General features: G+C 41.0%; 1 protein-coding gene across 4 annotated transcripts in view; it reads left to right on the top strand.

The window, feature by feature from the left end:
* The window catches only part of PIK3CB (phosphatidylinositol-4,5-bisphosphate 3-kinase catalytic subunit beta), a 103,568-nt gene extending 88,076 nt beyond the window's left edge, over positions 1–15,492 (top strand). For all 4 annotated transcript variants that reach the window (XM_053389978.1, XM_053389980.1, XM_053389979.1 and 1 more), the window contains 7 exons: positions 956–1,065; positions 1,760–1,838; positions 8,004–8,171; positions 9,720–9,843; positions 11,131–11,276; positions 12,575–12,707; positions 14,023–15,492. In XM_053389978.1, the coding sequence (XP_053245953.1) occupies positions 956–1,065; positions 1,760–1,838; positions 8,004–8,171; positions 9,720–9,843; positions 11,131–11,276; positions 12,575–12,707; positions 14,023–14,160 (898 nt within the window). In that variant the 3' untranslated portion in view covers positions 14,161–15,492. The remainder of the gene's footprint in view (positions 1–955; positions 1,066–1,759; positions 1,839–8,003; positions 8,172–9,719; positions 9,844–11,130; positions 11,277–12,574; positions 12,708–14,022) is intronic.
* Positions 15,493–15,771: the final 279 nt, after the last annotated feature.

Here is a 15,771-nt window from a genome sequence, read left to right as displayed (position 1 = left end):
CGTTGGCACACAAGGCGGCATGTCTTCATGTGGCTGACAACTCCCTCATGCTTTGACCTGGCTATGTAAGCAAATCTCTGGCTTCCTAAGGTTAAGATGCCTGTTTTGGTTTGGACTAAAGATTTTTGTGATTGACCTTTCGTACTTAAAATGTGTTCTTACAATACCTTGAATAATAATGTGCCACCTTCAAGTCAGCAATCAGTGACTGACAAAAGATATATTAAATTATCAGAAAACCTACCAGTTTAAGGCTATCTCATGTTGGCACAAGCTCCACAAATCCTGAAAATGCAAAGCTAAGGCTGATGTGTTGACATTTAATCAATGTCACACATTTTCCTTCGCACCCACACTTACCCTTTGTCTTTCAGACCCTAATCCAGATAGGGAGAATGTGTGTGTGTGTGTGTGTGTGTGTGTGTGTGTGTGTGTAAAAAATGAAATATGTTTTCTAAGTTAATATGGACACTTATTTTCTTGCCTTGGTAGCTGCCAGATAGAGATCCAAGATCTATGGGTTTCAGTGTGGAATTCAATGTATCACTAAGGAGGTTATTCCATCCATGCAAGCTTTTCTGCTTGCCTGATGGAACAAATTCCTGTCTTCTCCCCGATATGCCATTCTGAGGGTTCTCCCGGCCCTCTAGATTTGGGAAAGCGGGGGAACAGGGGGACTCTATTTATGTTAGCAGGAGACCTTGTGCTGGCTTCCACTAGTGGAGCAGTTGAGTTGACTCTCTATATATGCGACATACCCCATATACAGAACATGCCAACTTGCCAGTGTACCTTATACAGTAGCAGCAAAATGAAAGTTTTTTAAGGCATTTGTCCAAGTTGCAGTGTTCTGTTACTGAGTTACCTTCAGAGTTATTTTTACCCTGCTACATTTAGGGCGATTGTTCATTTCCCTTTTTAAGTCACTAACATTATTTATTATACTTTGGCCTAGTGTGGAGAAATGTAAATACATGGACTCTAAAATGAAGCCCTTATGGATCGTATACAACAACAAAGTGTTTGGGGGAGATCTGGTAGGGATCATCTTTAAAAATGGAGATGGTAAGTAAACAAAACAGCTCCCCTCCCCCCTTACTGCTATTATCTTAATTGTGCTACTGTTACCATTGCAATCCTTTAGTTTTGTTAAGTGAAAGAGCACTGGATAAATTCTATCATTTCGGTGCTGTTTGTACCACAATACAATGGTACCTTGGGTTAAGTACTTAATTCGTTCCAGAGGTCCGTACTTAACCTGAAACTGTTCTTAACCTGAAGCACCACTTTAGCTAATGGGGCCTCCTGCTGCTGCCACGCTGCTAGAGCACGATTTCAGTTCTCATCCTGAAGCAAAGTTCTTAACCTGAAGCACTATTTCTGGGTTAGCGGAGTCTGTAACCTGAAGCGTATGTAACCCGAGGTACTACTGTACAGTCTGGGAAGAAGAGGGTTTATTCATGGCTCCATTTAACTTCACCACTGTGATTAAGGCAGGGGTCAGGGACCTGTGGCTTTCTAGATATTTCTGGACTACAGCTTCCATCATATAGCTCCCATTATTCTTCACCGTTAACCATGGTGGGTGTGGCTGATTTAACATCCAGAAGGCCAAAGGTTCTCCGTCCCTGAATTAGAGGTTTGAACAAATTGCCTTGAATTAATTTGTGTTCGTTGCAATGCACATAACACTGTTGGTCTCTAATTCAAATTTCTTAGTAGCAGCTATTTGATAAAATCGTGCCTTCCTGTTTTGCAGATCTACGGCAAGACATGTTAACACTTCAGATGTTACGCCTGATGGATTTACTTTGGAAAGAGGCTGGTCTAGATCTTCGGTGAGAGTGCCTGCAGTTACTAGATTTTCTGTGTTCTTGCCAAGCTCTTGCTTTTCAGAGATGTATAATTAGACTGTGAACATGTTGGGCACGACATACAAATGGCAAAGAGTCTGCTTCAGATGACTGCACTTTTTATATTGTTCATTTTTAACTTCTTGGTAGGGGGTGATATTATTCTTTATTGTATGATTCTATATTCTTGTGTTAGTTTTGGCAGTGCAAATAACATTTGGGTCCTGAGCTGCGTATGGCTTTATGCAGATTCACTGCTGCCCACTTTGCTATAAGGAAGTTGTGAACTGAGTTCCCCTCATCTTCAGCAGCATCTCAGCTGTTTGAGTGTTGCATTGCAGAGCTGTCTGTGACTACACCTCCTCCTGGAGCCTTCCATACATTGTAGGTGTTTCTGTATGATACCATGGTTTGTGCTGTCAATATTCAATCGCTAGCAAAATGCCCACCATTGTGGGACACCTTATATATTGCAAAGATATCTAGGAGGCAGTACATCTCTCTGCACAGTAACAAGTTCTAGCCCTCTGCAGGATTGCTGTGAGAGCTGGGCCACAGTTGCAAAAAAAGCACACTTAGCAATAAAATGGGGAAAGACGCTACTCCTGGTAAATGGTGCAATTGCAAATACAAGTCAACTTGATTAGCCCAAATAAACAAAATATATAAGTAAATGTCAGAGTACATAAAAACGTTTAAACAAAATGCATGCGTGCATCTTGAATCCTGCTCTTGAAATTTAGTGGTTTCCCCTTTTTCCACCTGCAGTCACTTCCCTCTCCAAATCACTGTTTTATTTTACTTACTAAAATAGTTGCATTCCGTTTTAAAACATAAAACCCAAATCAATCAAATTAGCATTAAAAAAACAAAAATGTAAAGACCCCAAAATATGAGCTTTGGGGAGGAGCCCTGCAACTTTCAGAAGAGATCCTAAACATACCCTGAAACTGCAAACATAACCCTGAAGTCAACCTTTGCCTGACTTCAGAATAGCCTCAACAGAAAAGAGTCCTGAATAAACATCTTCCAGAAGGGAATTTCAGAGCTTCAGTGCCATTGTAAAAAGGCCCTGTCATGGGCAGCAGTCTAAAGGGGTGTGGACCAGAGAATAGGGAGGGAGAGCCAGATGAGAAGTCTATTTGGTTCCCTGCTCCTGCACTAAACTGTGGTTCTTAACATTTCATGAGAATAAACAGTGTGGCTTCCAAATGCTCTGAAGTGCTTCTGTTGGCTGTTTGTCGCATACATGGTCCCTTGTCTCCTGGACCAGAGTGTCTTACATAGGAGTATTATTGTGCTGTAAGTTAATAGGACTCTACAGTATTTGCTTATTTTACTTGCTACTGTGCACAATGTTTTACAAGGCTAGGAAGTGTATTCCTGACACACCAGATGGTGATCTTAAGCTCATATCTTAAATATTTTTTGTAGGAGTTGAACAAACAGAATGAGCTTCAGACACACAGCCATAGCCCACGCAGATAAGAGCAGCAGTTGTAAAACAGTGACCCATCAGGCAAATATGCTATTCACGAAGAGGTTCTCTTTAATTATGTCTCTGGTATCAGAAGAATTTAAATATAGATTATTTCAGGAAGTTTATTTGCTTTCTTCAGGGTAAACAAATGAGTGTTTATTTTCTCTGAAGTCATATATTGATTTACCATCTCTTTTGGTAACAGGAAAAATATTTGGAGATATTTTTCTTCCAAATAAGCAGCTTGAATTTTGCTAAGAGTTAGGGTAAGGTCTCCCTATCTGGCACATGTCAAACAATAAAAATGAGAAAGTTGAGCAGTTGTTTTGCATTTGCTGCCTCCCTAACGTAGGGTGGAGCTTATAAATCTCGCCCACATACTTTGTTGGCAATCAGCGCTGAGTTTGGAAGAGTTATTTGAAATGATTTCTCTGATTCACTCTTATCTGAGGCCGACTTAAGGAAGTGGAGTAGGATGAGGCAGTTCAAAGGTTGCTTTTTAAATCTTCCAGGAAATGATTGACCAGCTGTTATAATAAGTGTCTTATGTGTCAATCTTTTTCCCCCAAATAATGTTAGGGTTTTTGTTTTGTTTTTAAAAAGGAATGGTAGGCTAAATGAGCTGTGATAAACTCCATCAGAAATCCTTGTGCTTATTTTTATACCCCCTTTTAATTGCAGTGTTGGAATCTGTAAGAGGAGTTTAAGTTAGCCAAAACCTACAGGAGCGACTGAATGCTTTTTTTATCTAGGTTGGAGAAAATGGGGCATTGTCTGCTTCTGCTCAGACATAGAGCCTTCTGCTGGATTCCTCAGCTGCCACCCCAGCAGATGTTTGTCCAGGCTTTTCTCGGGGGGGGGGGGAGTTGGGGAGGGTGGTCCTCATTAACACTACATCTACATTATATTGGTATCCTCTAGATATTTTTTTACTATAGCTGCCATCAGCCAGCCAACATGCCCTAATGTTTGGGGATGGTGGTAGTTGTACTCTGAGAATATCTGAAGGCCCACAGGTTGGAGAAGGTTGGTCTAAGACAGGCATCCCCAAACTCGGCCCTCCAGATGTTTTGGAACTACAACTCCGATCATCCCTAGCTAACAGGCCCAGTGGTCAGGGATGATGGGAATTGTAGTCCCAAAACATCTGGAGGGCCGAGTTTGAGGGTGCCTGGTCTAAGACAATGACTGCATTGAAGCCCTGTTCTCCATAGAGAGGGAAGCAGAGAGCAGAATGACCAGGCCAGCCTCTGAATATTGGAACTATGGAGTTTTACAATCTGCTGAGAAAGTGGCATACTCTAAGAATTCTCTGCCTGTGAAGCTCTGGTGCTTAAGTATTCCCCTCCAAGGGGGAAAAACCCCCACAAATTATGAAACTAAAGAGTCTGCCGAATAATGTCATCCTCAATGTATATTCTCATTCTCATACTTTTGTTCAGTATCCTGCTGCATTACCAAAAGCAGTCACTGCAAGGAGGAACAGGATTCTTGTGACTCAGTCTCCAAATGCTTGGGGCTCACTTTGCTAATACCTCCAGGGCATTGGTGATGGCTGTGCACCCTTTCAGACAAATGGAGAGAAGGTGATCTTACCTGGCTTTCCATGCCTTCAGTCCCTTGGTCTGGCACTACCATATCTGCTTTTGATCCAGTTTTGGCAATGATGTCTATAAAGTGGGTACAGATGTGTGTCATCAGACTAACTCTAGTTCATAGGGTAAAAGGTAAAGGGGACCGGGGTGGCACTGTGGTCTAAACCACTGAGCCTCTTCTGTTTGCAGATCAGAAGGTCAGTGATTCAAATCCGCGCAACAGGGTGAGCTCCTGTTGCTTTGTCCCAACTTCTGCCAACCTAGCAGTTTGAAAACACACCAGTGCAAGTAGATAAATAGGTATCGCTGCAGCGGGAAGGTAAATGGTGTTTCCGTGCGCTCTGGCACTTGTCACGGTGTTCCATTGTGCCAGAAGTAGCTTAGTCATGCTGGCCAGAAAGCTGTCTGTGGACAAATGCTGGCTCTCTTGGCCTGAAGCGAGATGAGCACTGCAACCCCATAGTCGCCTTTGACTGGGCTTAACCATCCAGGGGTCCTTTGCCTTTGCCTTTACCTTCAATTAATAGGGTTGCCAACTTTTTCCTTTTTATATTGGCATTCTATGCTTTCAACCATTGCCCCAAAGTCAGAAATACAGGACATATTATTCTGTTAGCATGGAGGTGGAAGGTTAAAGCTTCCCCTGTTGAATTTCTGCCTGCCATGTAGCCATTAAAGGATTGATCTTCTGTTAAGGAAAAAGGGACAACACTAATAATGAGCAATAAGTTTCCTTTTTATTCTTAAAAATGTGGCATGGCTATGGAAAGGATATATCTATGGAACAAATAAAAGTGGGCAAATCAGGGAAGAATGATACAGACAGTGGTAAATATAATACATTTAATGGGTTCTAGGGTGCTCCGATAACCTGGCCTTTGGGAAATGGCAAGGCCAGCATCATGAAGTTCTGTGTAATGCAAGCAATTTACTCCTGAGCTGACTCACCCCCTCTACCCCACACTCCCAACAATCCATGAAGGAAAGAATAAAGTTATGCATTGTGGAGGCTGATAAACAAAACTTATAGCAGACTTAGGGTTGCCATGTGTCCTCTTTTTCCAGGACATGTCCTCTTTTTGATGGGTGTGTAAAATGAGAGTTGTCATAGCGATTCATAGTTAAAAGTAGAAGTCAGCAAATGTGCCCTCTTTTTTGCTTTTCAAAATATGGCAACAAGCCTGTGGTAAAATATTGTCTTTGTTACAAAGAAGATTATAAATTCAAAGATTAATTCTGATGTAAGAAAAGCACCAAACCACATCAAATTTATTTGAAAGAGGCAGGGCTTGAACTGATAGGTGGACCTTAGGGGGACATTGCAGAAGGAAAATAGCAGTCGTTTCTCAGGGTGGCTTATAGATCTGTCAGTAGGCTATCTTTATATAGTTCTTTTATAGGGACGAAAGAATCCCTCTGACAGATGTTGAAGGCAAGGATGAGGTGGACCAGGGCCCTGAGGATTTGTCCCCAGCTTGACTCCTGTCAAGCTGTCTCTCTGACGAGGATGTTTTTTCCTCTGGTTGTGAGCTTGCCATCCTCAGGGGGCTGAGCAGCTTTCATCATTGCCTGCTTTTGAAGGGGAAGTTGTTGGAAGTGTGCCCAGCGAAAACTGCAAGTAAGGGTGGGTTGAAATGTCACGAAGTGCAGCAGGCAGCAAGCGTCACACTTTAACCTCACAAAACCCGCCCAAAGATTCTCAGGCCGTAATAAGGGCTCAAATGCACTTCCTTAGATCGTGGCAGCAGGAGTTTCAGAAGTGCAGCTGCTGTGCGATCGCCTAGAGTTGGTGGTGGGGTTCAGCATTATTATTATGTGGGGAAATGTTGAATTGAGCACGATGGCAGAGATTGAGATGTTGTTTGCTGTGTTTGTTGGCGTGATGGGAGGTGGAGACAAAAGAACATCTGAATGGCCAGAGGTTTGCCAGCCCTGCAGTGTAGGAAACTTGGAGCAAGTGGGGAGGAGGATAGCTGGACTTCTACTCTGAGCATTTTTGAAAATGGAATTGTCCAATGAACATGGCTTGGCTGTGTTTGCATTAACATCCAGCTTCCTAAGTGATGGAGTAACAGATTCTCTTATATAACTCTGCATTGGTCATTGGTTTTAAACACATTGAACTGAACTTTGGCTTTGGTGGGAACGTTCTTCAAAAGGAATGTTTGCAATCTGTAAAAGGTTGTTGTTTATTTGAAAATCAAGCTGAGATCGAGCTTTTATCCATTTAATTCTCTTATAATGTTCTAATCCTCCACAAAAGTTGCATTATATATCCTACTCTGTAGGCTCCTGGTAATTGGTTTTTTTAAAAAAAAACTTCCTTCCACTTCAGGCAATTCTGCCATTCTTTATCCCATCCCTTTAACAGAAAATCAAATTTATACCACAAATCCCAAACAAAAATCCATTCCAGTGCCATTCAAAACATGAAACTATCCAGCCCGTAAAGCCTGAAGAACTTCTTCATTCAACTGCCCCATCCTGTGTATCCATTTTTCAGAATACAGATGCTTTATCCTTCCACAATTGTGTTCCTTGCTAAAGTAAGTAGCTTCATCTCATGAAGCTCCCCAAATGACTCTCCATGTGGCTGGTACACCAGAAGCTATTTAATGCCTTTTAAGTACAAGGTGTGACTGATTTTAAATTGGCAAGATCCACTTGTCAGTTGCGAATGGGACACATATATTTAAGTGACTGAATTTCCTTACAAAATCAATAAGGGTTAGGCTCTTGCTTCTGCGTTCACTGCAAAGAGTCTCTCTTTTGTGCTGGTGAGGTCTGCATGCTTCTTTCTTCTTCCACATAGTCCGTTATGCCAACATACCATTGTAGCAGCTTGGAAGGAATAAATAAAAGAAATAGCACCATCTGTTGTCAGAATATTAGAACTTCAAGACTATGATTTTTCTCCCTCTGCTTTGAAAAGCTAGAACTTGGACAACATGTTGTGTTGAGTTTCCAATAGTTGTTGTTTTTTTACCCAGTCTTTCAAATTAACCTATATATTTGTCCCGAGAAATATTTTTAAGCATGTTTCTGATTTGTTTATAATTTCTCCGTTTTCCTCAGAATATTACCTTATGGGTGTTTAGCAACAGGAGATCATTCTGGCTTAATTGAGGTTGTTTCTACTTCTGAGACAATTGCAGACATTCAGCTAAATAGTAGTAATGTTGCTGCTGCTGCTGCATTCAACAAAGATGCTCTCTTAAATTGGCTTAAAGAATACAATTCCGGGTAAGCTGTAAATTTTTTTTAATGATGTTGGATTTTTCATAAAACATTGACATCTCACAGTTCACACGAATGACCTTTACAATGCATTAGAGGTGAGCTATCATAATTTGCATGTTGGTGGTGGGATCTAACTGTGTTAGCACAGGCCTTGAGTACTTTCTCCAAGTAGCATATTGCAAAACAAGATATTTAACAGAAGCCATAAACTAATGCAAGTTAGTGAATGGAATTAAATTCAGCTGAACAAGATTACTAAGGGTGATTTAACTCATAAAAATTAAAGCTGGAAACACCCCCTCTCTCTGCCTTTCTTCTTTTTCTTTAAAAAGCAGCACCTATCTGACATGATCTCCCAGGAAAATAAATCCCAAAAGATCCTCATTGTGTCAGGCTGTGTGGAACTCCTGACTTCCACCCTTGTGGAACTTTTCAACACATCCAGAATTCCATGTTGGAATCTGGTCTATCAGGCATAAAGGATGCTCTGATCTTTCATGACATCCAGGGAGGGAGGGAGAGATCATTTCCACCCATATAGTGTTCACCTAAAATTGTAATCAAAACCAACATTCTTCATTAATGCTCCCCTTGAGAAATTCCTCCCCTCACCCGTCCCTTTTATTAAATGGATGGCTTTGTTTGTTCTTCCTGGGATTCAGTTTCAGTCAAAAGCAAGAGAGTAGTAGCCCTGGTCCTGTCCACTAGTTCTATTTTGCTTTCCTTAGAATTTATTTTAGTCATAGTTAACTGACACAAGGCACAGATGCCATATATTGCAGTGGGGTTTTGGGGTGCACCTGAACTTCCCCTCCCTTTTCTTTCCCTGCTCACCCTCCCACAGGCCTCCTAAATCAGCCCTCTGGAACAGATTTGGGGGGTAGTGTGGGAAACAGAGAGGGGTGGAAACTCTATGGCATGAATGGAAATCTTTGCACCAACAGAACCCAGAGCATTGGATACCACCCAGTTTCCAAAAAGATTGGCCACTGATGCTTTAAGTGTCCCCTGTCACCATTCCTTTCAGTGTCCTTCTTAAAGCTGCAGTCAGTCTTTTCAAGCCAGGCAGTCATTCAGATCCTGAGATCCAGTTTAACTGATCCTCAGCACTGTGTTTCTGAGTAGAGTTTTGAAAGTTGCAGGCAATAATTGTGAGAGGCGTGTTCCGTGTTGTCAGCAAGGTGCTTGATGCGTTACCGTTGCCAAACAATGAACATATTGCCTGTTCATTGTATGTTTTCACAGTAAATCTCATAAAGGACAAGTGTAGCTCTCTACAGTGTTCTTTCTGTGAATTAAATTTGCACAGCAATTTCACATATTGGAAGGCCCCCATAAAAACACAGCACACAATGTTTCATTATCTGGTTATATTCAAAGAGACTCTAAGGTAGATTTTGTGTTTGCCTTCTATCTAGGAAGATGCTTACCTTATGCTGTGCAAGGGGCAATTCAAGAAATGCCAGTTTCTCTTTTTTAATTTTAAGCAGCATGGATTTGAACAAAATGCATTAATATACCAATAAAATCCATTTTTTCTTTTCAATTCAGAGATGATTTGGATCGAGCCATTGAGACATTTACTCTATCTTGTGCTGGCTACTGTGTAGCTACTTACGTGCTGGGCATAGGAGACAGACATAGTGACAATATTATGGTCAGGAAGAATGGCCAGGTAAGGTCATGGTAGGCAAACAAAGCACTACATGATCCTCTTGGGGAAATGTTTTGCTTGGAACCTAGTGTACTGTATTGATTTTATTTATATCCCACCCTTTGTCCCTCCTATAAATAAAACTGCTAGCACAGTTGCAAAGCTAAGCTGGGTCCAGTATGGTTTCATATTGGATGGAGGACCGCATGTTGGAATTTCTGTCTTGCAGGGGTTGGACTTGATAACCCTCGGGGTCCCTTCCAACTCTACAATTCTATGATTTTATGATTCATCACAAGCAAATCACACAAGCGGGTCACATTAAATTAAAAACAATACAGAAATCAGTAAAGCAATAAAATCCGTATTGCTTCAGTTGCTTCTTATGAAAATACCACCTAGTTTGCTTATCTCAACTGCCATCTCCTCCAGAGGCAAGGAGGAAGACAAGGGTTTTCAGCTGGTGGCAAAAGCTGAACTATCAGCCACACATTGGAGGGGAAGAGCATTACACAGCTGGGCTTTATCCCAAACTAAAGCACATGGGGCTTCACTCAGTGATGGAACAGCAATGCTACTTTCAAAGTGTAATACCCTTCTAAATCATGTAAAGGTAAAGGGACTCCTGACCATTAGGTTCAGTCGCAGACGACTCTGGGGTTGTGGCGCTCATCTCCCTTTACTGGCCGAGGGAGCCGGCGTACAACTTCCGGGTCACGTGGCCAGCATGACTAAGCCACTTCTGGCGAACCAGAGCAGCACCGTTTACCTTCCCGCCGGAGCGGTACCTATTTATCTACTTGCACTTTGGTGTGCTTTCGAACTGCTAGGTGGGCAGGAGCTGGGACCGAACAATGGGAGCTCACCCTATCGAGGGGATTCGAACCGCTGACCTTCTGATCGGCAAGCCCTAGGCTCTGTGGTTTAACCCACAGCGCCACCCAGGTCTGAATCATGTACCATTCTATAAATACTAAGAACCACTTTCTACATGGTGTTTTCCTACACAGGTATTAAATGTAAAAAATAACTTCATGTTTGGGGACTATGAAACCTGCTCTGTTTTGCATTTCATTAATATGTAATGGTGGCTTCTGCCTAGGGCCATATGTCTGGTGCTGTGCTGATTTACTTGCTAATAAAGTAACTTTTAAGTCACAAACCATTTCTGAGCATTGGGGCTAGAAGAAAAATTATTCATGTTGCATTTTGGAGAAAATGCATGTAATAATGCTTTAACAATTAGAGCAACCGAATTATGAAATTACTGATTTATTCACTAACTTCTCTTCCTATTCCTTTTCGCAGCTCTTTCACATAGATTTTGGCCATATTCTTGGAAACTTCAAATCCAAATTTGGAATTAAAAGGGAGCGAGTGCCTTTCATCCTTACCTATGATTTTATACATGTCATTCAGCAGGGGAAAACTGGAAACACTGAAAAGTTTGGCCGGTGAGTCCTTAATTCTCAAAATAATTTCCTAAGATATCATAGTGGACCACAAAATGAAGTCATCAAACAGTAAAATAAAAACAAAGCCATAATTATGAACAAAATCACACAATATAATCTCAGTGTTGAAACTGATATTTTGTTAAAGCAATTCATTCATTTCAGTGGGTCTGCTCTGAGTAAAATTTAGTGGACTACTACCTCTACAGTCACACAGCTTATCTCTTTTCACTTTCTGTTTCTCTGTCATAATATGATGTACACACAGTCTCACAGCTTACTTGTGTTCGCATGAAGGTTTTCTTTCATTCATTCTCCTTGTTGGGAAAAAAAGAAAATTTCCTGCTATTTTTGTAAACCTCCCTGGGAAATATAATTGAAGGATGGTATAAAACACTTAAAAGGAATACATAACACTCCCATTGTATCAAGTCTAATTTCTTAATCTTCCTGTTAGTAGGCTAAAAAAAACTAGGCATAGTAAACACACTGGAGAATTTAATTTCAGAAGACATATTAAGGTACAAACACACTCAGAAACATGTGGAATTAAGTGTAAGAAATGGTATCTTTGGAATATGTATTCCTATTACTAGGGAGCAGTTTAGACATGTTTGCTTCCAATAACAGCATATCCACAATAATGTCCAGTTTTCTGATCCTCCTTCATGGAATCACCCCAGTATGACTTTCCCTAAACCAAGTAACAGTTTCTGCTACAGTCAAGTCTTTCTTGAAGGGCCTTTACATTGCCGCTGCACCATAATCCATCGCAACCCTTTGCAAATCTTGCAAACTAGTTAACCTGGTACTTTCACATGGGCTACAATATGTGTGAATCCCTCTCTCCCTCCATCCATCCCTCCCTCTCCCTCTCCCCCTTCCTCTCCCTCCTTCATGCCATAGAACAACGCCCCATAAACCATACAGTCACCACCTGTTCCTTGGCTACATTAATCTGCTTTGGCGCTGCAGTACAAATGACTATAATTGGCTTCCTTCCTTCTAGCAACTGGAATTGTGCCGCTCTTGTATTTTCTGTTGCTACGCAGGAGGAAAAACAAGTGATTTGCAAGGGATCCCTTTTTTCACCTAAAGAGGGAACAGCCCTTGGTTTGTCCACGTCAATTTGCAAGATGGGTGCAGGTGATGGGTTAGCAAGTTCATTTACCTCAGATAACAGCAATGAGTCAATCCTGTTCAAAAAAATGTCTCTTGAACCAGATCAGGCTGCCTGGGGTCTGGCCTACTTTTTGTTGCCCTGCTTTACAGTATGTGTTTGTTTGTGCATGTTAAAGGTTCCGCCAATGTTGTGAAGAAGCGTACTTGATTCTGCGAAAACATGGAAACCTATTTATCACTCTCTTTGCACTGATGTTAACAGCTGGGCTTCCAGAGTTAACCTCTGTTAAAGACATCCAGTATCTAAAGGTAAAACTCTGATAGGCACCTTAGGTGATATTTGTGCTTTTTCCTAACCATGTTCAAAGTTTGTTCACTGTGATGCTCCTAATGTAACTGGTGTGGTCTTCCTCATATGCTGTGAACATAAAAAGCTGAGGTCATTGGTCCCTCTAGTCTAGTTCTGTCTACTTCAAAGGACGATGGCTATCCAAGACCTCAAACAACATGGTTTGTTTTCTTTCATCTGAATACTAGATAACTCTATACTCCATAGCAGAGGTTTTCAACCTTTTTGAGTCCACGGCTCCCTTGACCAACTACATTCTTTCTGCGGCACCACTGTGGGGTTTAGGAGCCCAGTTATGTCACCCCTTGCTTGCAGAGCTGACAGCCCCTCACCCCTTCCTTGTGGAGGGTTCCCTCAGCCTCTTCTCTTCTCCCCTCTCCTTGGGAGTCCTCTGGGTAGCCACACCTGCTCTAAGGCCTTAACTGACAATTTTAGATTATATTTTAGTGATTAAGATTTAACTTATACCGTATTTTTCGCTCTATAACACGCACCCGACCATAACACGCATGTAGTTTTTAGAGGAGGAAAATCCGTAGGCATGCCACCCGTAGGCATTCCCTCCATAACACGCACAGACATTTCCCCTTACTTTCTAGGAGGAAAAAAGTGAGTGTTATGGTGCAAAAAATACGGTATATATTTTAACTGCTTCTTTATCTGTATTGTCCCTGTTATACCCAATTGCAAATTCAAATGTATCCCTGTCGTGTTTTATTATTTCCCTGATGTTGTATGTGAGCTGGAACTGGTCTGTGACTGAAATTAATAAATTCATTCATTCAGCCACAGCTGCTGCCCCTGATCTCTGAGCTGCCCCCGCTGCCCCAAAGAGAGGTGCCTTTTCATGCTGCCCCCATAGGGGCCTGGGAAGCACCCCCTGCCCAGCCCCAGAGGCACCACTTTCCTGCAGAGCTTGTAGCTAGGGCTGCTGCAACAAACAGCTGTGCAAGCCTTTGGGAGGCAGAGATACAAGAGGGCATTAGAGGAGAGAAGGAAAGAGGGACAGAGGCCAGTGTTGCCCATGGCACCCTAGGGTGTCACAGCACACTGGTTGAAAACCACTGCTATTTAGTCCTCAAATTGGGCAGATTTGTTTTTGTATCAGACTGAAGAAACAATACTGTTCATAGAGTATAAGAAGCATATTCTTACTGTGTGCAGCAAAACAGTGGCAGTTTGCCATGGAATAGCAGTATTGGCAAGTAAATAATTCTCAAGGGTTGGTTATTCAAGGCAAATAGCAATCTTCTTAATACTACTTTTTGTTCCTAGGACTCCCTTGCCTTAGGAAAGAATGATGAAGAGGCACTAAAGCAATTTAAGCAGAAATTTGACGAAGCGCTCCGAGAAAGCTGGACTACTAAAGTGAACTGGATGGCACACACAGTCCGGAAGGATTACCGATCCTAGGTGGTTCATGAATTTGCACTAAGCTTAATGTTACCCTGACAATAAAGTATTAAAAGGGAAACAACAGACTCTTTCTCAAAACAGACCCAAGGAAATTGCCTGAACGATTCCTGATTTTATTTTGCACTCTGCTTTGGAATGCTTCAACAAGATTCGGGATTTTGTAACATTAGCAGATTCCTCGATCGCTTCTGCTGACTTTGCACGCTGAAAGCTACCACTAAGCTTTTATATTATTATTATTTTGATACATTGAGAAGCTGTAAATATTTGAGATTTTTTATGTTTGGACAGTGTTCTCTAACTTGGTCTAGATGGGTAGAGACTTTTTGAAGATCTGATTGCTAAACAGCATCAGAGATGTTTCTGATGTCTTTAATTCTGCTGCAACTGAACATTGTTGTGTGTATATATACTTTTTTTTCTGGCACAAACATATTTGTTCTGCTGTAAATAACTGCCAGATCATTCATTGTACAGCAGGGTGCTGCTTTATTGTCTTGAACTACTGCCAGAAGAAGAGAGGTTTCTACATTTAATAATGAAAAGAAAAAAATTTAAAGAGACTCTTTTGCCCCAAGTGCTCTGTGTTGATATAAATGTATTGGAATGTATGTAGAGCATATATGTTTGGGACAACCTTTTGCTCTTGGAAATTCCACCTCAACATTTACTGCCTTTTTGAATTTTATTGAACGTTCAGCGAAAGCCTGCAACATCTAAGCTTTTGAAGACACTTCAATAAAGAGTTTGTCACTGGAAAACCAACAGGCCACCCATAACAACTATATTATCTGCACACATTTGTGTAAATCACAAAACGGAAAGCATTAAGCATCATAGTCAGGTTTTTTATATGCAGCTCAAACTAAGGGAAGTGTATGTTCAAAACCAAGAGATTGTGATTTTAAAAAATGCTATATTATAGCATTTTTAAACAGTACTCCAGAAGGGAGTCAGACCTGTTCTTTACTACTTAAATGCCTGCAGCACTGTTTGTTTTGTCAAGGAAGTTTGTATTTTGCCTAAGTTGATACATGGGAGAAACTGGATTTATTTTAATTTATCCAATGAGGTACCATACTTTAAGGTGCTTATAACAAAAGAGTAATTCAAGTTAAAAGTGCAATAGGAACTGCTTGTTTAAAGATGTAAACATAAAATGTTTTAAAACAGTGGCGAGGTGGACTTCTAACTACTGCTTACTCGCCAAAGAACACTGGTAGTTCTTAACTTTGGTGATGATTGAATGAAAGTAATTATATATAAAGTTGTCTTTGAATCAGAACAATGATTTTAAATAGGAATTGCATTAAAGTCTATTTTACTTTGTCAGATGTGTTTGTGTTTCTCTAAAGTATACTATATTCAGTTGGATAGAGTTCTGTGTTAATATTAAGCTGCAATCATGTTGGGGATTCACAATTTGTGAATATGCTAAGAGGCCAAAGCTTAATGAGGAATATGTCATAAATGTGAAATTATACTAATTACAATAATCATGCACAAGTGTGTGAGCATACACACAGTAGCACTGAGAAGCTTTCAATTACTCTTTCCATGATGTAAAATTTCATTTATTTCAGTATTGTCGTTTACTATACTGTATCA

The sequence above is a fragment of the Podarcis raffonei genome, chromosome 5 (assembly GCF_027172205.1).
Source record: "Podarcis raffonei isolate rPodRaf1 chromosome 5, rPodRaf1.pri, whole genome shotgun sequence".
Taxonomy (NCBI): domain Eukaryota; kingdom Metazoa; phylum Chordata; class Lepidosauria; order Squamata; family Lacertidae; genus Podarcis; species Podarcis raffonei.
Note: the sequence above shows the minus strand (reverse complement) of the source record. Positions and strands in the feature narration are given on the sequence as shown.